Source organism: Ambystoma mexicanum, chromosome 1q (genome assembly GCF_040938575.1).
Source record: "Ambystoma mexicanum isolate Mex_15411 chromosome 1q, UKY_AmexF1_1, whole genome shotgun sequence".
NCBI classification, from domain to species: Eukaryota; Metazoa; Chordata; class Amphibia; order Caudata; family Ambystomatidae; genus Ambystoma; species Ambystoma mexicanum.
The window spans coordinates 693,649,745-693,676,433 of NC_090922.1; the positions used below are offsets into that span (position 1 = coordinate 693,649,745).

At 49.8% G+C, this 26,689-nt stretch overlaps 1 protein-coding gene across 5 annotated transcripts in view; it reads right to left on the reverse strand.

Moving 5' to 3' along the window:
- Nucleotides 1–4,485: 4,485 nt before the first annotated feature.
- Nucleotides 4,486–26,689, reverse strand: part of DUSP12 (dual specificity phosphatase 12) — a 428,130-nt gene continuing 405,926 nt past the window's right edge. For all 5 annotated transcript variants that reach the window (XM_069641288.1, XM_069641289.1, XM_069641290.1 and 2 more), the window contains one exon: nt 4,486–5,115. In XM_069641288.1, coding sequence (XP_069497389.1) covers nt 4,936–5,115 — 180 coding nt within the window. In that variant the 3' untranslated portion in view covers nt 4,486–4,935. The remainder of the gene's footprint in view (nt 5,116–26,689) is intronic.

Below are 26,689 nucleotides of genomic sequence, written 5' to 3' on the forward strand. Positions count from 1 at the left end.
AGAGCTCCTCCACTGAGAATGAACATGGCAGAATAACCTGTTCTCTGAGATGGTCCCCACTCTACAGGGTCAAACAAGCAAGCATTAGCTCACTGTACCTTTCACAGAGAAGAAATATCCATTTGTGTATCAGTCTGGTCTCACTCAGGACAGTCCATAACCAAGTGACTAAGGGTAATCTAGATGTGGACAGCTTTCACACTGTGCTTGGAGAGATTCAGCTTCACCTCATTGATGATGCCCAGTGATCGAAGTGGGCGCGAGCGGTGCTCCTCTACTACTTTTTTTTATGTTACACAGTTCCAATACTTTTATTTTAAAAAGAAACTGTTCAGTTTTAAAATTAAAGTGTAGGAAGAAGTTGAAACTTGCACTTCAGTGCACTGCGTCGGGGGTAGCTGGGAGTGGTGGCTTTCATCTTTAGCATGCCCCTTAAGAGGTGCAAATGGAGGGTGCATAAAACTGCATGCTGTGGAAGACAATGAATAACGGTAATGGGGGTAATTTAAAATGCATATTTTTTTCACTGTTTCTTTCCGCCTTTACACAGTGGCTGGGGTGGAATGGAGGAAAGGCGGGACCCAGGTTTGGGGTTTGTATTGGGCGTGGGAGGGTATTTGCTGATGGGGTTTGTGGGAGGCGGGCAAGCAGGGAACATAGTTCCACTACTTCTTTTCATACACTTTGACCACTGATGGCGCCCAACAAGACAAAAACACATGTCTGGGGTTGCTGATGGTACTCTTGTTCAGAGGAGAACTGCTAAGCATTTCGGTGCTGGACTGCCCTTGTGGGCAGGAACAGACCGATAGGCAAATGGATATCTCTCTTCTGGTAAAGTACGCAGAGCCTCCTGAGCGGGAACCATCCTATAGAAAAGGTTATTTGACTGTGTTCATTCTCAGGAGAGGCGTTCCCAAATTCTTGAATGGAGATTCTCATGTTGCTAATGTTGGATAGAAACATTTAAAAAGGTAAATGGTGGGCAGGTCAATCTGAAAACAATGTTTTCAGCTAATAAAAGTCTTCTCTTAAGTGCCTCCTGTTCAATTCTCCCTAGTAAATCAATGTGCCTCGTAGCAGGGGACAAGACTGTAAGCCTCGCATTCAAAATGTTTTGAAGCCGATAACAACTCTGACTAAATCTGTGACTCTGGGAAAATACTCGAGAAAAGATATGCAACCTGCATCCTCCTCAGACTAAGAAAAGTTAGAGCATAAGTCCCAACCACCTCCCGCCCCAGTTCTGCCATGCATTTGAATAATCCTCCTCAGAGCAGCGTCCAGGTCTGGCTATGATCCTCAGTCTTTCTTTGCCCTGTCAGTGGTTCCCAGATGTCACAATGCTCTTGGTGTTCTGGAGACGCCATCTCCCCAGTGTGAGGATGTTATCAAAGTAAGACAGACACAAGTGATCACATTTCTAGGGTGTTTATTTAACTGCAAAATGGGTGAGATAAATGCCTAATCTAAACCTAAATCTAAGATGGGAGCAAGTTACGACAATCAAATAAAACTAAAAAACGGGCCTTGTGGAGTCTAGTCAAAGAAAAGTCCCTATAATAAAACAACCTATTGCCAATCCTTACTGCTATGCTACAAAATAGTGTGGGATAATGTTCACAAAAAGAAAGAAGTGTTCACAAAATGTTAAGTCAGGATGTTAGGCCGTGGGCCTCCCTTCCCCAAGTTTTTAGCACGGGAACAAGGCAGGTCACTTGAACACAGCACACTCCAGGGCTTCTCCGGCACAAGGTCACAGTAACTTTACCAACATCAGGGCCTTTTGTGCCCAAGTTTCTTTAGTGCAAAGTCTCTTGACTTAGAAGACCTAATGTCCCATAAACAATAAAGAAAGGTTTCTTTCTCAATATTCATGTAGGGCGATTTACTCTTCACCCAGGATTCCCCTCAGCTGGGCTCTGATCCTTCTTCCACCGTTAGCCTCCCTCAGTTGGGTTCAGACCAACCTCAATTTGTAGGCATCCCTCAGCCGGGTTCACATTTGCCTCAATCTTTTTGGGTATGTTACCCTTCACCCAGGATCTGCCTCTTCCGGGCACAGACCCCTTTTCTACAATTAGTCCCCCTCAGCCGGGCTCAGACCAACTTCAGTTTATAGACAATCGAAGACTTTTGTGTGTGCATGGGATTCAACAGAACCCGCTACAGGACCACTTCAATTTTACAGTTCAAGAATTCTTTCCTGCTCAGGGGTTGGGGGGGGGCACCAAACAGAGACCTTCGAGTGAGCACCCATGCATTGCCAGTTGCAACCTTGAGCATAACAGTCTGGTCTGCAATCCGTTTCTCCAACTCACTGGCTGTGCTGAACTCGTTGGCGTTGCTTTGCTGTTGGAGTCCAGGACGGTACCACAGAGGCAATTGCTTCTTCCCACCCTGGCTATCAGTGCGGGAGGGCCCCCTGTACCTTTCACACACGCTACACCATTCATCACACCATTCATCAGCTGCAACTCCCGGTCTTATTTTTTTTTCCTTGAGGCTTCTTGAAAGTCACGGTTCTGGGTTGTGAAGGGCAAGGGTAATTCCCTCCTTGTCGTCCTCTCAGATCTCAGGATAGCTGCTTCCTTGTGCGTTTGGGCTTGCTCTGTGATTTCACAAATGAAGGTTTCCCTCAGCTGGGCTCTAGCCTCCCTTCATAGTTCACAAATGCCCAAAAATAAATAAGAGTCTGGGCGCTTCTAGTCCCGGAATGCACTCTGCTAATTTTGCTCCCACTTCACAGCTTCCCGAAATGGCATTTTCGGTCATTGGGAGCTGCAGAAGCTAAAAGGGGATTTTAGTTGGAGGTCAGAGTCTCTCCCTCTGCCCCTCAGAGACCTGGGTTTGCCTGCCTGGCCAAGGGGAGGAGGTTTGCTGTTGGTACCGCCAGGTGACCCCAGCTGCCCCAGGTCTTGCCTTCTGGAAGTACAGCTCCTTCCTCCACACTGCAGTGTCCTCTCAAGTAGCAGAGCCAGTGGTTGGGCGGTCTCCTCCTCCTCCAGGTCTCCAAGGGTCTCTGCAGCTCGATAGGTCTTTCTCCTGCTTCTTGGCACCTTCTAGCATCCCCAACTCACTCAAAGTGGGCTCTCCTGCCCCGTCTTTTATACTTTCTGGGAGTGGTGATTATATTCAGGTGTGCATGGGGGTAAAGGGAGGCCTGACTTTGCCTGGCGTTGTTGGTGGGACAGTCTACTGTAGAAAGAGGAGAGTCTGTTTTCCGTGTCTGTGGTTCTATGTTGGTAATCCTCATCCTCCCACTCTCTCTCCTCTTCGTCTCAGCGTTTGGCAGAAAAAGGGGAGTAGGGAGTTGGGAAGTCATTAACTCCTGTATAATAGGATGCGGAAGAGATTGCAAAGAGGATATCGTATTTCATCATTGGGTGCCCCCCTACCCTGCTCCCCGAGGTTCTGTATAGTGGAAATCCCTTGGGGTTTTCACACCAGTGAGGTACAGAGATGTAATGGGTATTGGTTTTCCTTTGTGCTTTACCAGGTGCTAAGGTGATGGATGCTTAGTGACCTACAAAGATGGTCACTTCCAGCACAATTTAACTAAATACAGTGCAAGAAAATGGAGTCGTGGCTTTGGTGTTGTGTGCAAAGAGGCATTCTGCCTGGGAGAGGGCCACAAGAGAGGCCACCACCTCCTTCCACTCAGGGTTTCTGTGAAAACAGTGTTACTGCCACGTCATCAAGATGTCTGAGCTATGGTGCTTTTGATCATCTGCCTGTTGCCCTGCTTAACATCTTGAAACTCCCCATCTGCCATTCTGGCACCACTACCTTTGGGCTCTGGCCTCCTGTGGATTATCACCCTCTCACTTCAAACTCCACAGCCTTAGGTCCTGAAAGGCCTACTCTCTCCTAAAGACACTGACCTATTCCAGATACCTGGTTTTCTCCTTTTGGAGATATGGGCCTCCAGTTTGTCTTACACCCTCAGAAACAGAGAAGAAAACCTCGAGAACCGAAGAGGCTTCTACTGGGAGTACGCTTCCTGACAATATGATGGTTCAACAATGCTACAACAGAACCATTCATGAAATATTGTATCAAAAAACACAGTGAAAGGTGCACTGCAATTTTTATCAATGTTGACACCTCTTGTTGTTGAATAATAAACCAACAGCAGCTTGCCAGTTTGGCTGGATGCTTCTAAAGCTCTACTTGCCAAATACAGAGGAGGGCTAAATGCCACCAACTCGTAATGGTGGGTGCATGAATGTATTCAAGCTCTTATAGGACCTGTTCAACCAACCACTGAGAATGAACGATACAAGGTAAAATATTGACTCTTTGATTTATACAGAATTTTAAATAATTGCATTTTACTAGAGCAGATCCTTCGGAATGCAAGGCCCATGCAGCAAAGGAGGAAAACTGCTTTTAAAATGTATTATCACATCAACCACACAATGCAAACTATCCCAACTCTTAACAACAGTAGCACAACAATACATTTCAGCAGTGCTTCAAAAGAATGGTGAAAACAAGTTTATTTAGTACATTTCCCAAATTCAAATCAAGATTTTCAGAAACACATGTTTGTAACATGCATCCTTTGGCAATGATGGCTGCCAAAGAAATAGCGGCAGACAGACCACATACAACATCTAATACCACGCCAGGCAACATCAACATTGTGAAAGAGCTGCGCCGAAGAGGTAAATGAGTGCTTTTGGTCAGACCAATTCTGTTTTTGAGATTTCTCAGATACTTTGATGGTGAGCTGCCGAGCACCCAAAATGTCCCGATTCTCAGATTATAGCAGAAGCATGCCTCTTCCTTCTACTCGACTAACCCAATAGGTGACTGAAGTTTGGGAACATCAATATGGCATGAAAAGAGACAACACGGACACCAGTGTTCACGTACAGTCACATAGTACGTTTTTAAATGCTGACAAGTATTTCTCCTCCACTCGGAATCTCAGCTGGTAGCCCCGACTGACATTTTTCCTCTATGTATTCCAAGGGACTGGAGCGATTTCACTTCATCCACTCGATTTTTGTGGATCTGAAATGCTGGCGTCACCCAACGACCGCATGAACACTGTTCTCCATACCAGTTAAACGAGCCCAATTTATAGGCACACTTTGGGCACAGAAGCTGTAACAGAAAAAAAATGAAAACAAGTTATATTACCTCCATATTTCATTAAAAATATTTCATAAAGTTTTACTCAAATAATATTCTAATACAGAAATGCTTGTGTTTAAAAATAGTTTACAGTAAATATTAAACAGAATAGTGACCTTATTGCCTCTGCCAGATGCACCTTACTACTTCTATTCCACACACATGATAGTTCCATCAAAGACACTTGTAGGACTAGCTGCAGGCATTTTTAACTCTTCAGAAGAGACTGCATTTGGGATGAACATTTACTCACCACATAATACCCACAATGCTGCCTATCATACCCCCCACACCCCCCCACCCGCACACACACACACACACACAAATTACTTCTAAAAGCATTTTAAATGTACTACTATCCATCAAACGTACATCAAAAAGTTCGGAGTAGTTATGCATGAGCATTTGTTTACTTGAAAGAACGAGGATATCCAGTAGCAAAACAGTGTTAATTAGTTCATTGATTTGAATGCTTGTGGTGCATTCTCATTTAATCCCCACAGTTCTCGGATTCACAATAGCTTTTTAAAATGTAGCAGACTAAACGACCTACTAAAAAACTGTACTAAGCAGCTAACTAAAAGTCCCCAAACACAGCCAACATTGCAAAGCCCTATGCAAAAGTAATCAATTGCAATTCACTGGGAAGGGCGGCCCAGGGAGGCCACTCTTTTTTTGAAGCAAGCTCTAATAAACCCTATGTTATCAAAATAGTATTCTTTTGAAAGCAAAGAGCTCTATGTGGGCAATACAAACGTTTTTGTCTAAAGAAGATGAGAGCGAACCCCAAGAGGATTTAAAGGACATGATGTAATTCTCGGAGGTGAAGGTGGATTTGGGGAGAGCTTGAGGAACATGCCTTCCAAGGCAAACAGGTGTCACTAGGCTTTAGTGCTGTAGGTAGGCGACACACTCGTACTCATTCATGTACTTCGGGTGATACTATTTGGGGGTGCAAGTAGAAAAGGGGTGGGACTATAGGAATGGATAAACCAATGTAATTTGCTTCCATGAGGGAGGGTGTTTTGGCCTCTAGTGGAGGAGCATAAACTAGTGGGCACACACATTTCTGTATCTAGCCCTGTACTCATAAGCTTCTGGGGGAGAGGGGTTTGATTAGAAGTGTGCTAGGGGTAGTCTGGCATAGAGTATTGGTGCAAGATATATATTTTCTTTCAAATTGGATTCAAGCAGAGCACCGAAGTAAGCTGTTTGCATCCAACAGAAACAAGATAAAATCACTGCTCTGAATGATGTAAAGTGCATGCATGGTAAAGTGCTAAATTCCAGGGGGGAAAGTCACTCTTAATCTATCTTTTTCCTGCCAGCCAGAGTCTAACAAAGAATATTGGGGCTCATTCTGAATATGCCGGTATCCTGGCAGTAGAGCCACCAGGATACCGGCATCTGGTACTTAGCTTTACTAGCAGCCAGTCCAGCGGCATTGCCACCGGATTACGGGTGCTGGCGGATTACGCGTGCTGGCGGAGCAGTGTTAATCCGCATTCATGGAGTCCAAGAGGACTCCAGGAGGGGATTTGCCGTTGTTACCGCCATCAGCAATGCCGGTAGCGGTAAAGGCTTTTTTGGCCAGTAGGGCACCTGGCTTAGTCAGGCGGTCAGGTAAAATGCTGGAATCCTCGGATACCGGACGGCCCGACTCAGAATGAGGCCCATTGTAATTTAAATTCTAACTCAGCCCTTTTAGGATCGAAGTGTAGTGGTTTTGACCTACCGCCTACCTAAATAAAATGTCATTTAGGTAAAACCTTAAGTGTGCATACTTTTAGGTATACTGGCCATCCCGGTTTCTTCTTAATCCATGATCTCAGCAGGATAGTATATTTCCGATACTTATAAAATCACTTAAGACTCTTAATTGTGATTTTGATTGCACTTCGTCATGCATTGTACCTTTGGTGAAATAAAATCTTAAAAAACTATAGCTCTGCTCATTCTTTCACTCAGCCAAAATCACTATTTGTTTCTTACAGCTACTCAAAATCCTACTAAAATTGGCCCTTTGTCCTCTCCTAAAATGATAGCTCTGCTTTTGTAATCCTGCACATTGTTTTTATGCTCTACGGGTGTGGAAGGCTTCTCTGCCTGCCAGTTATTGGAGATGTAGTCATCAACCTGATTTAACATTTAAAATATCTTTACTTTGCTATTAAATGCTCATCCTCTTATTAGCCCCGACAGAACCGTATAAGACTCAGGCTGCAAATGACAGTGAATGCTGCTCTAGACCTCACATTCCTCCAAAACAGTTTCAGGTTACAGCATGACCAGAACCTACAGTTTTAGGCTTCCAATTCTGCCTTCCAGTGAGAGCAAGTTTGACTTACCGAAGGAAATCATTTTATGTGGCAATTACAAAACTGTATTTTGCACAGTTTAGAACCAAGCGCGCTTACATGAGAAATTAACTGTAGCCCTAATCATTCTCTTTCTGCAAGATCAATCATTTAAGCAGGAATATCACATGGATATAAATTCAGTAGCCAAATTCACTGATTAGTAACTCAGTTCGTGACAGAGTATGCCTTTCTAGGCTTGTTCTTCAGCCAATAACCTCTGAGCTGCATGAACCTTAAAAAATGTAATCTACATCCCTGCCTTTATTGATGTACCAGGAACACAAAATAATTTAAACCATTCCTGCAGCAAATCTTCCACAAGAACTACGCCACGCTCCACCCAGTCCTTTTTAGATTTAGTAGAGAAGAGTCAGGAGTTCTGCGTTCTCTTATAATGGAGTTAAATCATGTGTATTTGGGATCCTGAAACCTTTCATATCCTGCTACATTCTTGATCTGGATTTTGAAGATGGTTCCTTGCAAGCCCCTCTTGGCACGATCAATGTGGGTCACAGATTTCCAACCCCTCCTTGGTAGGCTAAGGGGCTCTCTCCCCAGATCTGGGGTACTACTCCCAGCAAGCTCTAGCTTTTATTTCTCTCTTGCCACTGTGCCCCCCCAGCTCTGTAGTCTGGATGATCTCCAGGACTTCCCTATTTTAATGGGCCCCTGATAAATCATAGTATCCAATATTGGAATTTATAGTTTATTCCCGGTGTCTCTGCCTCAGATTGATCTTCTCTCCCTTTTACATTTTCCCTTTCAAGTTATCCTTCTGAAGTTATTACTTAGAATATAAAGAAGAAACTGCTTGTGTGATGGAGTTGGGTCATCTCTTTCAAGCTAAGAAAATCATATACAAAATCTGACCCAGCGGAAGCATTAACTGGCAGAGAAAATGTAATGCAGTCACTGAGTAATCACATGAAAATTCTGGAAATGCCTAGCACCCTTACGTAGCATCCACCATTTCACAGATGCTCATCTGACTTAGGTTTCCCGCTCAGATACATTTCACAACTTCTTTGTTAATTACCTTAAAAATGTGTTCGCTAAATTGAAATGAATTGTCTAAAGCAAGAATAAAACCGCACAAGAATTACCATCTTCAAAAGAAACATGTTCCCCAATAAACTCAAAGGGAGCCACAACCAGGCAGCAAAGTTCTTTTTTGTTTTATTTTATTACTGGGATTTAATTACACTCGTAAATGTTATCCGAGTTTGAACTAAACCTAATTCCCAACACTATGAAGCCTCTGATAAAATGAAAATGAGGCGATTTAAGTCACATATGGTGGCTATTGTATAGAGCAGAGGCTTAGTATAAATGCACACATTTACCAATTATGTGAAAATAAGGAAAAAAAAGCAGGCAGCTTTTTCAGCTTTGACGTGACAGGAAGGGGCCAGACAAAATCAGAGAATGTAGATTGGAGATCCTGGTACTGGCAAACAGTCTGAGGGGTTAGAGGAATTTAGCTCAATCTTCCTACATTTGGACATTTTTTATTTTTATCAGGAATGTTTAACCAGAGGTAGAAGATAATAAAGAACTTTTAGAGAGGTTCCCTGCTTCCTTTTGATGGCTTTATTTTATTCACATGAATTATGGACTTAGTGATCAGAGATACGATTAACCCCCCCTACTAACTGCAAATCCCTTTAGGAAGATGGAATTGAGAAAGTGGTCTATAAAATCGTCTTGGAAATTGAATTTTAAGGAGATAATCCTGCCAGAGTAATTTCATCACATATTAGCACCCTGGCATTCAGGCAGCCTATGTGATGAATCCTAAAGAGTCCTCACAAAAACCCTACCTAAAGTCTCCTTCCAGGTGGCAAGGCACAGGCAGACACTTCTTGATCCTAACCCTGAGGGCGGTGTTAGCCGGGAGAATCACCTGAGAGGGGAAGGGCCCCAGGGAAATAGGAGGGCTTTGTGGGATAAGACGCAGTATTGGTCTTCCTCAATGAAGGGAGCATCCTTTATACAGGAATATGTAATTGATAGCTGTCAGATATAGCTTTTATTTTCTCAAACTGACTGACGGAATATAGATGAAGATAATCACAAGCAGTTATGTTCTGGGAGTAAGAAGAACAAGTTACTCTCTTACCTGGTAACGTTCTTTCGATGGGATGGTGCGACGACGTATTCCATATCAATGACATGTCTTGTGTGTTGCTTCGGAAAATCTTTGGCGTCTGCGTTGATGATGTCGATACGCCGCCCTCGAGGACCTCCGCCGACGTCACTGGATGTTATAAGTAGGACGCACAACGCCCATTTTTTTTTTGTAAAGTATTTTATTGGTTTTTTCAAGAAAGTGAGAAACATTACAAACTTACAAGTGTGGTAATAAAAAAACGATACAACAAAAAAAAGTAACGTGAGAACAACCAAAACAACGGCAGTCTACATGTAGCGTTAATTATGAGATGTTTGGTGGCAAGTAAAAATTATAGTTCCGATGTTACAGGAAGCGAGGGGAACAGATTCAGGTAATTCCATCTCTGTATCAGTATGAAAAATCGGGTGTTGTAGGACGCTACAGTCCCTCAGGGAGGCTTATAGTCTGCCTTGAAACGCATGTCACTCAGGAGGGCTTTCCAGGAGTCCAGGGTTCCACTTGTGGCTTCTCCGCTGGTTGTGATCCCGTCTTGCCAGGCCCTGGTTTCAGCAGTCGTCCATCTCGCCAGTTCGCTCAGCCACCGAGCATGGCTGGGGCCCGCTGGAGTCTTCCAGGCCATCGCTATTGTTCTCTTGACCAAAATGCATGAGATGTCCATTAGTTTCACCAAATGTTCAAATTTGCCCGGTCTAGGATATATACCTAGTAGGCACTCTCCGGGCGTCCAGTCGTGTCTTACCATGCCAGCTTCTGCGCAGGATTGTTTGGCTTTGAACCAGAGTGATTTCACTTTGATGCAGGACCAGAACATGTGGATCATGTCTGCCTTGTCATTTCCGCACCATGGGCACATCGGGGGTATTTTCGGGTTGAATGAGGCAATCCTGTGGGGAGTCATATATGTCCGGTAAAGGACATTCAGCTGTATTTGTCCGAATCTGGAATTCCGGGACACTTTCTTGGGGTAGATCAGTGCTCTCTCCCATTCCTTGTCAGTAAGTGGTGATTCAAGATCTGCCTCCCATTTCGCCTTCAGTGCCTGACCTTTGGGGTTAGGCTTGTCTATGAGTCTGTTGTAAAGTCTGGAAACTGGTCTCCATCCATCTGAGAGGTCGTGCATTTCCTGTAGCAGTGGGTCTGGGGTGGGCTCTTCCGGCCAGCTGTTCCACTGCTTCTTAGCGATCTGTTTGATCCTGTGGTACCAGAGGAACTGGCCCTTGGATAGTCCTTCAATGTTCTGTAACGACTCGAAGTCCCTGAATTCCCCATCAGTGAACATGTCTCCCCATGTATATATGCCTGCTTCCTCCCATCTCCTGGGAGTGGGAAGTTCCGCCTCCGACTTGCACACATCCACCATTATGGGGTTATCCGGTGAGTACGGATGTTTCACTTGCCTTATGTGACAGGCCCTGGCCCATATCTGCCTGCCCAGCTTGACAATCAGCGGAGTTTCGGGAGGTAGCCGAGGGGGAAACCATAGAGTTTCTTTGGGGAATAAGTTTGTGGAAGATTGCCCGAGTAGTTCCAGTTCGGCCGATGTGTCATCAGACAGCCACTTCGTAATGTGACTGAGCTGGGCCGCCAAGTAGTAAAGGTGAAGGTCTGGGAGTTTTATTCCGCCTTCCTTATGTGGGAGAGACAGCGTGGCCAGTGTGAGCTTGTGTCTGCGCGGACCCCACAAGAAGTCCTTGATGATGGCCTCTAGTGTCTTGAAGAAAGGCGGGCGAACGTAGTGGCAAATATTGGCAAAGAAGTACAGGAATCGAGGAAGGATTATCATTTTGGCAATCGCCGCTCTACCCACCATTGACAGTGGTAGTTTGGACCAAAATTTGATTGAACGCCGAAGGCCGGTGACTGCTGCTATAGTGTTATGTTCGTGTGTGAGTAGCGGGGTGTGACCCACATTGATTCCCAGGTACCGGAACTTGTCAGGTTGCCACTGTATTCCGATAGGCGGGAGGTCGTCTACTGCAATGCCCCTCAGGCTAGCTAGGGGGAATGCAGTTGATTTGTGTCTGCTGAATCGTATCCCTGAGTACTTTGCATAATTGTCGAGAACTTCTAGCGTTGTGGGTGCGTTGAGCTCAGGGTTCCTCAAGTAGAGAAGTACATCATCCGCGTATAATGAAATTATGTTGTAAACGTTGCCCACCTTAATGCCCGCATCAAAAAACTGTTGGCGAAAGTATATGGCTATTGGTTCTAGGCCCAATATATACAGCATGGGCGAGAGTGGGCACCCCTGTCTCGTGCCCCTTTGTATTGCCCAGGATCCCGAGACAATTCTGCCTGTTTTAACCCTTGCCATTGGCGAATTATAAAGTACCTGGATCCATCTGATGAAGCCCGCACCAAAGCCGAAGCCCCTCAAAACCTCCACAAGCCACTCCCAATAGATAGAGTCGAAGGCCTTGATGGCATCAAGTGACAGTATCGCCAGGTCCTCCTCTCGGTCGTGGGTTTCGGACATGATGTGTTGTAGTCTCCTGAGGTTGGCCGTGGTGTTGCGTCCTGGGACGAATCCATTTTGATCTTCGTGAATTATGGATCCTACCACTCTGGCGAGTCTGTTGGCTAATATAGAAGTGAGGATCTTGCTGTCGTAATTCAGCATGGCCAAAGGTTGATAAGAATCACAATCGGTGGGTGACTTGTGCGGCTTGAGCATTGGAATAATTATGGTCTCTTTCATGGTGTTGGGCAGGATGCCATTTGTGTAGGCTTCTTGATAAACTTCATGCAGGATGGGGGTGAGAATGGGTTCGTAGGTCTTGTAGAATTCGGGCGGGAGACCATCGCTGCCGGGGGCTTTGCCATTAGCGAGCGATCTGATGGCTGCTGTCACATCTTCGGAAGTGATTTCCGAGTCCAGTTCCTCCCTCTGCTCGCTGGAGATTTGAGGGAGGCCTATCTCCTCCAATGTTTCGATTAATTCTGCGGCGGGCACCTGGGACTCGTGGGCATACAATTTGGAGTAGAACTTAGCAAAAGTCTCATTGATCTCCATCTGCGTCTTGTGTGTTACTCCTTTTTCGTCCTTTATCTCCGTTGGCAGGTGTTTAGGGTGTTCCCGCTTGCAGAGCCAGGCAAGCAATCTGCCGGGTTTGTCAGACTCGCTGTGGGATCTGGCGGTATGTGTTGCGAAGTCAAATTTCTCCAGTCTGACCCATGATTCCTGACATTTTATACGGGCTGTTTTAAGGATCTTCTCGGACTCTGGGGAAATGTCAGGGGCGGACTCTAGTCTTGCGATCTCTAATTCCTGGGCCTCAAGAGAGGACTGTAGTTGTCTGCGGGTTCCGCCCGCTCTTGAAATGATTTCTCCCCTGGTAACCACCTTCATGGCCTCCCACAGTGTGGACCAGGTAGCCACCGATCCCTTATTGATTTCGACATATTCCTCTAGCTTCTCAGCAAGGTCCTCTCTGAACTCCGGATCATCCAACGCTGCTGTAGGCATCCTCCACATGGGAATTGGAGGTTTGGGTCCACGCAGCTGCCAATGCATGGCGAGCGGGGAGTGGTCGGAGATCGATCTCCCCAAATATTCAGTGGATGTGGCCAGTGGAGATTGTTCCTTATCAACAAACAAGTAGTCGATCCTTGTGTGGACGCCATGTGGAGCTGAGTAGTGTGAGTAATTTCTGGCCTCTGGATGTTGCACTCTCCAGATGTCTACCAGGTTGAGCTGGTCGAGTGTTTCCGTCAAGGAGGTGGATGCGGGATTGCTTGGCTGAGGAGGAGGGCGCGATCTGTCCTTGCTTAAGTCCATGACGCAGTTGAAGTCTCCCCCCCACACGAAGGTCCTGCCTCGGTGTTGTGCCAGTCTAGCACTCAACGTGCTTAAGTATGACGGGATTCCATGCTGCGGAAAGTATGTGTTAATGAAGCACACTGGGGTTTGTTCTATGGTGCCCCACATTGATGTATATCTCCCTTCCTTGTCAGAATCCCAGCCTTCTAGCTGGAAAGGCACATTCGGGTTCACCCATATCAGTACGCCTCTCGCATATTTGGAGTAAGGAGACCCCCTCGTGGTCCCATCCCATCGATCTGTTAACTTAGACATGGAGTCCGCTGTAAGGTGGGTCTCTTGTAATAGCGCAATCGAGACCTTCTTCCTCCTGAGGTAGGACTGTACGCGGTTCCTTCTGAGGTATGAAGCCATTCCCCTCACATTCCATGTCATCACAACAAGTTGCGACGCCATCGGATCGGTGTTCTGAATTCGTCTTGGAGTTCTGGCCCGCTGGCCCGGTGGCACAACCAACCACAGGTGGCGTTCTGCGGGCGGGGGGGGCCCTGGTTCATGAAGTCTTGTGTCGTAACTTGCCACCATCTTGTACTTTACCAACATTGATGATTCGTAGACTGCAAAACCAACTAAACTAATAACATAACACAAACTGGTGCGCCCAGCGACTACAACACTGTCGCGGTGCTCAGGCGCTCTCGAGCCGTCTGAACCCATCCGGGAATCGGGCGTGAGCTGGGTCGGGCGGTGAACTGGCCCAATTGGATTTTCTGCTGGGGGTAGGGTTGGTGCGAGGCGGCAGGGCCGTGCGAGGGCCGCTTCCGTAAGTTAAACTGTTGTTTGGATTACCTGCTGGGGTCCGGTTACTGATGGTGCGAGGAGACTCGGGACTTAATCATCATTCCGAGGAGGATCCTTGCCATCGGCTAAATTATTATCTTCTAGCCACATTTGGCCGCCTCCGGGTTTTCGAGAAATATCGCTCGCCCATTATAAACAACTCTCAGGCGCGCGGGGTACAGCAGCCTGTATTTAATGTCCAGTTGGCGAAGCTTCGCCTTGATCGGGACGAATGAGTTCCTTTCCCTCTGCACTTTCTGGGTGTAGTCGGGGTAAATAGTAATTTTTGAGTCCCCCCTTTCAATGGGACCTGCTTCCCTGGAGTGCCGTAGGATGGTTTCTCTATCTTGAAAATTCAATATTTTGGCTATTATTGGCCGTGGATGCGAGCCGGGGGGAGGACGTCTCTGGAGGGATCTATGTGCCCTTTCGACCGCAAAGCCTTGGGTTAGTTTTCCGGCCCCGATCTCTTGTAGCAGAAGGGTTTCGACATAGGATGTGGTGTTTAGGCCCTCTGTTCCCTCCGGGATACCCAGGATCCTGATGTTCCCCCGTCTGGCCCGTCCTTCGGCTTCCTCCGCCCTTTCCTCCAGGAAGGTGACCCTCCTCTTTAGATCGGAGACTTCGGACTTCAGGGTTGTGGTGGCCCCGGACAGCTCCGTCGTGGAATTCTCGACGGTCGTTACCCTTTCCGTCAAGTTGCGGGCATCTTGGCGGATGAGTTGTATGTCTATTTTGAACTCATCAATCTTGGAGTCAATGTGGGTTCTCAGTGAGGCAATGGCATCCAATATCTGAGAGCGATTGTCGTTGACCTCCCCTTCGTTCGGATGAGTGTTTTCGGAGAGGCTAGGTCTGGACTGGGTGGAGGTCTTCGCCTTGGTCGAGACAAAGGAGTCCATGGTGGCGGCCCTGCTCTTGTTCTTGGTGGCCATCTTGAAGCCGCTGGACGTAGATCGCCGAACATGCAGGGGCAAGTGTGTGCCCCGGGGCAGCCGAGTCGGGGAGCCAAGTGCAGGCGGCCCAAGGGTGCGGTGGTGGTCAGGGGCCCACCAAAGGGTATTATGTAGGCTCACGCACCTTGAGTTTCAGGGCCCCCGAGTGCTTCGGTTGGAATCTGGTCGTTCGGGTGATGGCCGTGGGGCGGGGTGCTGCTTCTCAGAGGTGGCGAGTTTCTCTTTATGTGATGCCATCCACGTGGTTCTAGTTGTAGTCCGCGTTGCATAAATTGGGCCAGCCCAGGGGTAACGGAGTCAGGGGCCTGGGGGCCTGTGTCGATTCCGAACCAGTGTCGGACAGGGGTCGCCTTGTTGCCGATCCCCAAAGCGCTCTGTCAGGGGACGCTGGTTCAGGGGCTGCGTGAAGCTGTGCCAGGCGCCATCTTGGATCAATGCGCGGCGGAGGGGAGGGTGGGATCCGGAGCCCGCTCTTCCTCACGGGGGCTCCGAGAATTCCAACACTCGAGTAATTCCTAATGGGGAGCACTTCCCCCACCGATGCGTGCTTTTCCGCTGGCTGCAACCACTCTTGTACCGGAGAAAAAGGATCAGGAAGCGGCGTCTCGGCCGGAGCCCGGCAGATCAGCTTCTGCCCTCCATCGGCTCCAAGCCACGCCCCCGGACGCACAATGCCCATAGCCTCAGTTGTAGTTTTTTTCCCAGAACGTGTGGCACCAGTCTTCTGCCAGTCTGACACACAAAGCCTTGCGGAAATTTAAGCTGCAATCGCATAAGAAATTCCGTAGCGGGGAAGGCAGGGAGGGAGCAATATGGAATACGTCGTTGGACCGGCAGACCATCCCATCGAAAGAACGTTACCAGTTAAGAGAGTAATTTGTTCTTCGAGGGGATTGGGTCCTCCGACGTATTCCGTATCAATGACAGACTCCCAAAGCAGTACCAATGCCAGGAGGTGGGAAAACAGAAATTTAGAATGCCCAATCAAATCGCGGAGTAAAGGACCGCCTTGCCAAAGGCCAGATACTGCCCACGGATGGAATCAGGGGAGTAGTGACGTACAAAAGTATGTACCGAAGCCCATGTGGCTGCATCACAGTTGTTACGAATAGGAACACCCCTCTGTAGGGCAGTAGAGGCAGCCATACCCCTGGTAGAATGGGCCCTGGTAGAATGGGCCCGCAAGCCGACCAGTGGGTCCCTACCTGCCAAGTGGTAACACTCAGAGATAGCCAAAATAATCCAGCGAGACAAAGTCCGTTTCGTCACAGCTTGTCCCAAACGCTTTCCAGCGTAACCAATGAAGAGTTGATCGTCCACTCTGACCCGGGACATGCGTGAAATATAAAAGCTTAACGTTCTCCTAGGATCAAGCCTATGGAGCCTCTCCTCTTCCTTACCAGGATGCAGGAAGAACAACCTTCTGGCCTAAAGGAAATTCCGACACCACCTTCGGAAGAAAGGAAGGACGAACTCTAAGGACAACCCTGTCCTTATGAAACACAGTGAAGGGTGGCTTAACTGAAAGTGCCTGTAACTCACTCACTCTGCGAGCGGAAGTGACCGCAACCAAAAATACAGTTTTAAGAGTTAACAGTCTCAAAGGGCATGAATGCAAAGGCTCAAACGGAGCACCCATCAGAAACTTGTGAACAAGGCTCAAATCCCAACCGAGCACCTGGAAAGGTGACGTAGGGAACACATTAGTGAGCCCTTTCAGAAACTGAGAAATTAAAAGAATTTTAAAATAGGAACACTCTTCAGACGAGCGCTTAAATATGGACAGCGGCGCCAGGTAATCTTTAATGGTACCCACTTGAAGGCCCCTGTGGGCCAAAGAAAGCTAAAAAGACAGAACCATGGGAATGTCACATGCAAAATGATCCACATTCTTAACCCTGCACCAGTCGCAGAACTTACGCCAACAGCAACGGTACAGGGACTTTGTTGCGCGCCGTCTGGCCGAGAGCAACATCTTCATCACGTCTTCAGGGAGATCCCAATCCTTATACCTCAACCTTTCAGAAACCAAGCATGAAGGTTGAGGGATCTGACCTCTGGATGGAGAACCTGACCCCCTCCCGTGAGAGCAGATTGTCTCGGTAGGGAAGACGACGTGGAGGACAGATGGACAAGTCGAGAAGGTCCGGGTACCACGTCCTCCGGGCCAACGCCGGAGCAATGAGGATCATCCGGGAACCAAACCTCTGTAACCTCCGCAGTACTTGTGGGATGACGGGGACTGGAGGAAACGCGTACAGCAGTGGGAATGACCACTCCACCACAAACGCATCTCCTAAGGCTCCTTTTGGAGGAAATTCCCACGAGCAGAACCTCTCGCACTTCCGGTTGACACTGGAGGCGAAGAGCTCCACCTGAGGGGTCCCCCAAAGGGCAAAGATCTCCAGGAGAATCTCCTGAGCCAACTCCCACTCGTGAGAGATGGCGCTCTGCCTGCTCAGAGCGTCCGCTGTCTCGTTTTCGTCTCCAGCCAGATGAACTGCCGAGATCGAAACTTCCTGCTGGCTTGCCCAGAACCAGAGCTGCATTGCCTCCCTGCACAGAGGAAGTGACCCTGCCCCCCACTTTTTGTTGAGGTAGTGTATGGCCACCGTGTTGTCCATCACTATCGGGACATTCTTCCCTCGCACAGTCTGCAGAAAAGCCTTCAGGGCCAGCCTGACGGCCCTCAGCTCCAACAGATTGATATGGAGTCTGGACTCAGTCAGCAGTCGTTGGTCTCCGTCGGTCAACTCGTTGGCATGAGCTCCCCATCCCGTGAGGGATGAGTCCGTCACGATCGTCACCTCCGGCCAGGGCAGCCAAAACAGAGCCTCCTTCATCAGATTGTCTTCGATGGCCCACCACAGAAGGTCCTGGGCGACCGAGGACGGCACCTGAACAGGGTCCGACATCCTGCCGGAGGACTGAGACCACTGGAGCTTGAGTGCCCATTGCAAAGATCTCATCCGCAACCTGGCCTCTAGCACCAGAAGAATGCAGGATGCCATGAGGCCAAGCAATCCCAAGAACTCGAACGCTGGGAGACTCTGGCAAGCTGAAACTTGTGCACCATCTGCTGAATGTAATGAGCCCTCGCCTGGGGAGGAAAACACTGCTCCAGGTACGTGTCGAGCGCTGCTCCGATGTACTGGAGCCTCTGAGTTGGTGTCAAACGGGACTTCTGTAAGTTGAGGGAGAAGCCCAGCTTGAGGAGGGAGTGGCAGGTGACTGACAGATGATCCAGGACTTATTCAGGAGAGCGCGCCCTTAACAACCAATCGTCCAGGTAGGGGTAGACGTGAATCCCCCCTTTCCTGAGGTGCGCTGCCACCACTATCATGAGCTTGGTGAAGACCCTCGGGCGGAAGTTAATCCGAATGGCAGGACCCGAAACTGAAAGTACGAGTCGCCAACCGCGAACCTCAGGTACTTCTTGTGCTTTGGATGCATCGGCACATGAAAATAAGCGTCCTTGAGGTCGAGAGACACCAACCAGCCCTGAAGTTGAAGGGCCTGGAGGACTTGAGAGAGAGTAACCATCTTGAACTTGTCCTTCCAGAGGAGTTTGTTCAAACCGTGCAAGTCCATGATTGGTCTCAATCCCCCCGTCTTTCTTGGAAATCAAAAAGTAAGGGGAATACCATCCCTTGTTCCTCTCCGCTACAGGCACCAGTTCTATGGCGCCTTTCTCCAGCAAGGATTGAATTTCCTGCGCAAGGAGCGGATCAGGACTCTTCAAAGAGAGATTCCCCGGTGGATTGTCTTGAGGCCTCTACTGGAAAGGAACACAGTAGCTGTGGGTTATGATCTCCAGAACCAACACATCTGAAGTAATGGCGCGCCACTCTGCAAGATGCTGCGCCAGCCTTCCCCCAACCGGCGAGACATGGCCTCATGACTGAGCTGAAGCGGCTGCAGCGTTGCCTGAGGGCAAAGAGGCAACAGCCCGAGCGCCCCTTGGCACCTCGAGTACCTTGCTTTCCACCTCTGGCACTCCTACGGTGGCCCCTTTGACTGGTAGCTCCTCTCGCTTTACCAAAGGACGAGTAATAACGAAAGGAACCTCCCCTCCATTGCTGTCCCCTAGGTCGAAAAGGCGGAGGTTGGCGAACTGCAGCGCACAGCGACTTTGCTGCAGCTTCGGAGGTCTGCAACCTCTCAAGGCTCTCATCAGCCTTGCTGCCAAAAAGATGTTCCCCGTCAAAGGGCATGTTGAGGAGCTGGGCCTGCACATCAGGAGCAAACCCTGACTTCCGCAACCACGCAAACCTGCGTTTCATGGTGCTTGCCACCATAGAACGCTTGACGCAATCTGCCATGTCGCAACCCAACTGAACGGCCTCACACATGATGTCCTTACCATCCTGAACCATGGCAAGGAAACCATCCCGTTCATCCCCTTCGGGAATATGTTCAGCTGCTAAGGAAACACAGTTCCACAGAGTGTGCGTACAACGTGACAAGGCACATACGGAGTTGGCTGCCTGAAGCGCCATACCCCCTGAATAAAACACTTTCTTTGCCCAGCCGTTTAAACGCTTGTCGTCCCTATCAGGAGGGATGGTAGGATACAACGCCTGCTTTGCCGGGGCCGTAGCCGCCTGCACCACCAAACTCTCCGGAGTGGGGTGCTTGGTCAAGTAGCAGGGGTCGCTACTGGTTTGGTGGTATTTTCGCGGCAAAGACTTGCCCACTGCCGGGAGACTCTCCGGAGCAGTCCAAGCCGCCGCCACCCTCCTCTGTAGAGCCATATGGAACGGCAGTACCGGGTCAGTTGGTGGACCTTGGTCGAGGATATCCGTAAGGTCATCCTGAAGAAAATCCCCTGGGGAGCAGACCAACCCAAGTACTCGGTACGAGGAGTCAGCATGAGTGCCAGGCTCAGGCCTAGAAAACTCCACCTCTGGAGAGGTGCCCAGCCCACTAGCATCGTACAGGGATTGCCGCAAGTCTTCAATCTGGCTATGGCCCGAGAAAAATCTAATCTGGTAACGTATCCGGAACCATGCCATCATCAAAGCCCTCATCCAACTCTGAAATAAACTCAAGCTGGCGGAAAGAAGGCACAGAATGCGGAACAAAGCCATGCTTGGCCTTTGCCAGAGCCTTTCAAGGCGATTCCTCCGAGCCCCAGGGAACCCCCGTCGAAACAGCCTCGAAAGGCGTTGAGTGAATCGGCGTCGACGCCGAACGCGGCGCAGACAGCATCGATGGCGCCGACACAGTCCTCGAGGCCAGGGCCCCGAGCGTGTCCCTCGACAGCCTGGGCGCCAATGGCTTCGACGACTTCTTCGAAGGCGGGGCCTCGAAAGAGTCAGTTGACGACCTCAGCGCCACCGTCGTCGTCCTTGAAGACACCACAGGTTCACACGGTCTCGAGCGCGTCGAGGACCGGGAACTGGAACGGGCATGCTGAGAACTATTCCCCTTGTCCGAGTGGGACCTTTCCTGCAAATCGTGACGACCACCCAAGCCCGAAGGCGTACGAGCGGCGTCTCTCGACCGATCACGACCGACCCCACTCGGAGGCGCGGACGGACCAGTGCCCTGCGATTCTTGAATCGCCAACATTTTCTTCCCGAAGGAAGCCCATTCCTCCGGCGTTGCGTGCTTGGTGGGGTAAGTGACCCGCCGACAGGGAAGGTGACCGATGACGGCGCTTCCGGGAGTGCCTCGAAGAGGCAGAGGAGTGGCGGGACCGAGACCCACCGGACTTCTGACGACGACGCGGAGAGTCGCCTCTCGAATCGTCCATCGAAAGCCCCGCAGACCTAGACTTCCGTGGCTTAGACACCTTACCTACCGATAACTTCTTCTTGCGCTCCCGCAAGGCTTTGGACGTGAGTGACTGGCAGTCGACACAGCCATCCGTGTCATGGGCCTCCCGAGGCACCAGAGGCAGGCGTCGTGCGAGTCGGTAACCGACATCTTGGACCCACAGTCCCCGCACTTCTTAAAGCTTGGACGCTTTGTGGAAGACGAGGCAGACATCTTCACGAAGAAAGACTTCACAGTACGAAACAGGTTCGAAGAACCGAGAAAGAACAAGAACTCCAAAGAGTCGAGGCGCGCCGAGATCTCCGAAGCGAACACGGAAAAAAAAGCAAAAAACGGAACTGAGGCTACGGGCGTTGTGCGTCCTACTTATAACATCCAGTGACGTTGGCCGTCGGAGGAGGTCCTCGAGGGCGGTGTATCGATATCATCGACGCAAGACGCCGAAGATTTTCCGAAGCAGCACAGCTGTGGTGATTACATGTCATTGATATGGAATACGTCGGAGGACCCAATCCCCTCGAAAAACCCTTTTAAAATCACTGACAATCATAGACATGAAAGCCCTGATTAGTCCCAGAGAAATAAAGACAAAGAGTCTTACCAATGTTACCAATTTATATCCTGAGATACTCTATTATTCTGTAAAGCTGAATACTTTATGGAATCCTTATAGTTTTGGGGAAAAGGTATAAGAATAGTATTTAACTTGGTGACAATAACTTAACTAATAAAGCTGAATGTTATATTGTGGACATCAAGTACCACAAATTCCCAAAGTACTGGAATGAAGAAGAGGACTGCGGAGGCGCAAGACTGCAAGTTTCAATCAATTAGGAATAATGACCCACACCTGAGGAGGACTGGGAGGCATAAAAAGACCCCTCAAGAGCAGGCTATTAGGAGAAGGAGCAGTAGTAGAAGGTGAAGTCATTTTCCTACCTCCACATGGCAGCAGAAGCAGAGGTCAGATGTGAGCAGAGCCGCTGGGACCACGGTGGTGTGTGAATTGGATGCCGGTCCTGAGAGGGTCTTTTATGCTCAAGACCGCAATTAGAAAGCTTGCGGAGCAGGAAGCGTTGGGAGTGCTGACTCTCCCTCTGAGGATCGCTGCTGACGAGGTTGCGCAGTGGAAAGCGCCCCAATTAATAGTTTTCCCCATTTTCTGACAAGCACTAGTGGCAGGTGAGCACCAGAGAATTGTGGGAGCCAGGAGAACCCTGCTGGTGATAGACGCGGATCGCGGAAGGCCGGGAAGGAGAGATTTCCGTATTGCATGAGCAAACTGAAGAAGACCACCTGGAGGCAGCTAGGCGAATGGCCGTGCACGCCAGACCTGGTGAATTCACTATTAGATTGTGATCCCTCCTCCTCCTACTCCTCCTCCTCCTCCTCCTCCTCCACCACCCCACCCCACCCCCCTCATCCCCCCCCTCCCCCTAAAACTGGGGCCCAGATGTTCTGGAATTGGTGGAGGACTCCTGCTCTTGCTGCCGTCAACTTTTCTGCGATCAGTATGTCCCAGAGCTTTGTCCATCACTGGGCCATAAGGGGTCCTTCTGGTGACTTCCAAGAGCGAGCCAGCACCGTTTTCCTGGCCAGCAAGCATTGGGTCAGTAACTTTGCCATCTTTCCAGCGCGTGAGTAGATCCTGGGGACCGGCACTCCCAAAAGGACTGGCTCTGGTTCCAGCGGAATCGCTGTTCCGGTGATTTCTGTGATGGTTCCCAGGCATAGTTTCCAGAACTGCTGGATCTTCGGACATGTCCACCATATGTGGAAGAATGAGCCTGGGTGACCGCATCCTCTCCAGCAAGAGTGGTCCGATTGGGGGTTCATGTGATGGAGTCTAAGGGGGGGTAGTACCACCGTAGCATAATTTTGTATGCGCATTCCCTGTTAGTGATGCAGGTGGACGAGGTGTGTGTTCGGGTCGAGATGTCCCCCCCAGGCCTGGTCTTCTATCAGGTGTCCCAGGTCTGCCTCCCATTGGGCCATGCAGCGAGTCCTCGTACTTAGAAAGTCGCCCAGGATGCGCCTGTATAGGGTGGACACTCTTCCCCGAGCCGTAAAGGTCCTTGAGTGTCAGTTCCAGGGCGGTGGGGGGGGTGCGTTGCAGCCTGCAAGGTTTGGGGGTGTGAGCACCAGTGGCGCAATTGGATATAGGTAAATCTGTCTCTTTCCTGGAGTTGGAAGTTTATTTTACATTGCTCAAATGTGAGGCTTACCTCTCCCTCATATAGCTGGTCTATAGTCTCCAGGCCGCCCCTTATCCAGTTTTGGAAATTGCGGGGGTTCGCTCCAGGTGAGAAGGCCGGGTTGTGGAAGATCGGGGATTGAGGGCTTAGACCTCTCGGCACTCCCTTTTGTTTCAGGGCCCAGTCCCAGGAGCTTAGAGTATGTTTAGTTGCCAGGAGGAGGTCTCCCCAGTGCGTTCTGAGAGGGAGTGGGATGTGTGGCAGGAATCGTAGGGGTAAAGGCATTCTCCAGTTCTACCCATCTAGGGCGGTTTGTGACCGTTTGCCATGTGTGGATCTGTGCTAGTTGGGACGCCACTCTGTAGGCCTGTAGGTCTGGGACCCCTAGCCCTCCCAATTTGGAGCTCCCCAGAAGTGTCTTGAGGGGCATTCGCGCCTTCTTACCTCTCCAGATAAATTTCAGCATCTTCCTCTGTAGGTCTCGAAGGGTTGGGGCGGGGATTGCCACTGGGAGGGAGGAACAGGCGTAGAGGAACCTCGGGAGGAGGTTCATCTTACAAGCTGTTATGCGTCCCAGTAACGAAATCTCTTGGGTGGCCCAACGTTTTAAGTCGCCTTCCAGTTCTTTAAACAACCGGGGAAAGTTATCTTTATATGCATCTTTCGGGTCTGCCAGGATGTAGACCCCCAGGTATGGGATCGCCTTCTTTTCCCACTTGATTGGACACATTTTGGCTAGAGGTTCCTGTTCTCCCGGAGTGAGGCCGATGCTTAAGGCCGTTGATTTAGTGAAGTTTACTGAGAAGCCAGACACCTCACCGTAGCTAGCCATTTCTCCCAGTGCATGCTTCAGGGACGAGCGAGCCTCCGAGATCATGAGCAGAACATCATCGGCGTATAGGGCAATTTTTTGTTGTGAAGGGCCGCCTTGCGGGCCTTTCATCTGCTCGTTTCGCCTAATTCTCTGGGCTAGGGCTCCATGGTGAGTGCGAAGAGAAGAGGCGACAATGGGCAGCCCTGCCTAGTTCCACATGACAGGGGGATCGGAGCTGAGCTGTATCCGTTGATCCTTAGGAGGGTCTACGGTCCCTTATAATTGGCCAGGACCATTGTTTGGAAGGCTATTCCGAAACCAAAGGTCCCCAGAGTATGTTTCATGAAAGCCCAGTCCACCCTGTCAAATGCCTTGGCCGCGTCCAGGGCCATTAGAACCAGTTTCTGGGAAGTTCCCGGAGGCGAGGTCCACCAAGTTTAGGGTTCTCTGGATGTTATCACCTGCTGCCCGGTGTAGGATGAAGCCTGCCTGATCTGGGTGAATGATCTCCGGTAGGACGCGGCCCAGACGATTCGCCAAGATATTCGAGTATAGGTGCGTGTCTATGTTTAGTAGTGCGATTGGTCTATATGAGGCCACGTCTCTTGGATCTCTCCCTGGCTTGGGCAGGAGGATGGTAGTTGATTCCTGCATAGAAGGGGTTACCAAGCCTGTCTCCCTGAAGGAGTTGAAGAGTGTTACCAGGGGAGGAGTCAGCTGGGGTCTGAATAGTGTATAGAACCTGGCCGAGAAACCGTCCGGGCCCGGAGCCCGTGTCTTGAGTGACTTAATGGCATCTTCTATCGCTTCCCCTGTAATGGGCGCCTCCAATTTTTCACGTGCTATGTCAGGGAGTTGGGGCAGCGCTGCCTTTTGCAAGTAATCCATTTGCTGCGGTAAGTTCGTGGGGTAGCTGTCATGACCTGGGTGAGGTGGTCCACTGCTAGTTGTTTGAGTTCTGAGTATTGAATGACCCTGTTGGGGTCGCGCAGGCCAGCGACCCTGTTAGTTTGCCACAGTTTGGCCACCAGGATTTTATTTGCCTTGTTGTTCTTTGAATAGTATGATTGTTTGGCCTTGGCCAGGAGCAGTGCTGTTTGTTCCGCATAGTGAGCTTTCAACTTCTTTCTGGCTGTGCGTATGGCTCGCTGTGTCCTGGGGGACCAGCCCTTTTTCTTGTGGACCTCCTCCGCCGCCCTAAGCTCCTCTTCCAAGGCTATCGGGTCTGCCGCCTGTTCCGGTGATAGGCTGCTCCTTGGGCAATCAAGGTGCCTCCGATCACTGCCTTCATAGCGTCCCAACTGTTCGCTACCTAGGTGTCCGAAGCTTGATTTTCTTCGAGGAAATCTCTGATTGCCCTTGCGATCTTGTCCCTGGTTGCCATGTCATTGAGAATTGGGTCATATAAAGTCCATCTACGTAGGTTGCTGGGTTTAGGGTTCTGTGCCCGAATCTCCAGCACTACCGGGGCATGGTCGGAGAGGGCTCTTGTGCCAATGGACACCTCCTTGACGAAGGCCAGGGTTTGAGGGGAGGTCAGGAGGAGGTCAATCCTCGAAAACGTTTGGGGGACGTATGAATAAAAGGAATAGTCTATTTCGGTTGGGTGGAGCACCCGCCAGGCGTCCACCACCTCCATTGATCTGAACAGCTGGAGGAGGCTTAGCGCCTGGGTGAAGTCACTCGGGGTCAGGGGGTGAGATTTGTCTCTTGTGGGGTCTGGCACCCCATTAAAATCTCCTCCTATTATCGTTTGGCCTTCCACGAAGCGCGACAGGGAGGAGCCCAGTGAGTTATAGAAATTCGATTGGCCAGAGTTGGGAGCGTATACTGAGACGAAGGTGTACAGATCTCCCAGTAGTAGGCATTTGACTGCTATGAATCGGCCTTCTGGGCATGTTTTCGTTTCTAGTATTTGTGGGTTAAGATCCTTCCTGAAGAGGATCCCTGTGCCTTCTTTCTTGGTTCCTCCTGAGGCAAAGAACTGGAGTGGGAATAAATGAGAGCGGAGTCGGCTAGCGTCCGCCGGTAACAGGTGGGTCTCCTGGAGCATGGCTACCGCAGCTTCCTCATCTTGGAGTTTTAGTAGGACTGCCTTTCGTTTATTGGGAGGGTTCAGCCAATTGACATTTAGAGAGAGGAGTCTTAGGGTTTGGTAGTCCGGTGCCAGGTCATTCCCCGTCATTTGCATTGGGGGGGGGGGGGGGGATCGTAAGAGGGCGGGTCAACCGCCATTTCCTGTGTGAGCTAGGGGTCTGTCATCCTACACCTGAGGTTTTAACACGCACCTCCAACGGGAGGTCGTAACTTTAACTAGAGAGTGGGCCGACATTGTGTGTGCGGACGCACCCTTGGCCAACTAGTAACTCGAAGGTTGTGTACTGTAGGTTTCCAAGGACCTCAGGGTGAAACTGTCCTTGGCGTGGGTATGAGCCGTGAGCATGGCCCGCCGCCACCGTCGTTGTGCTTCGTTTATTTAGCAATGAGCTGGTAGTTCCTTATTTGGGGGAAGTTGGAGGATCCGAGGGCCACTGTAGAGTAAGTTTGTGAGAAGTAGGTCCGCCTCTGGTTACCTTCTCCTATTGTTCTGCTGTATCTTGGACCATGAGGAGCGCCTGGGCTTCGGGGAGGGGGGAGGCTCGTAGTCTCCAGCCGCCTCTGGATTTGGTGTGGAGGCCTCCCTGGGTGGGGTTGGGTGCATCAT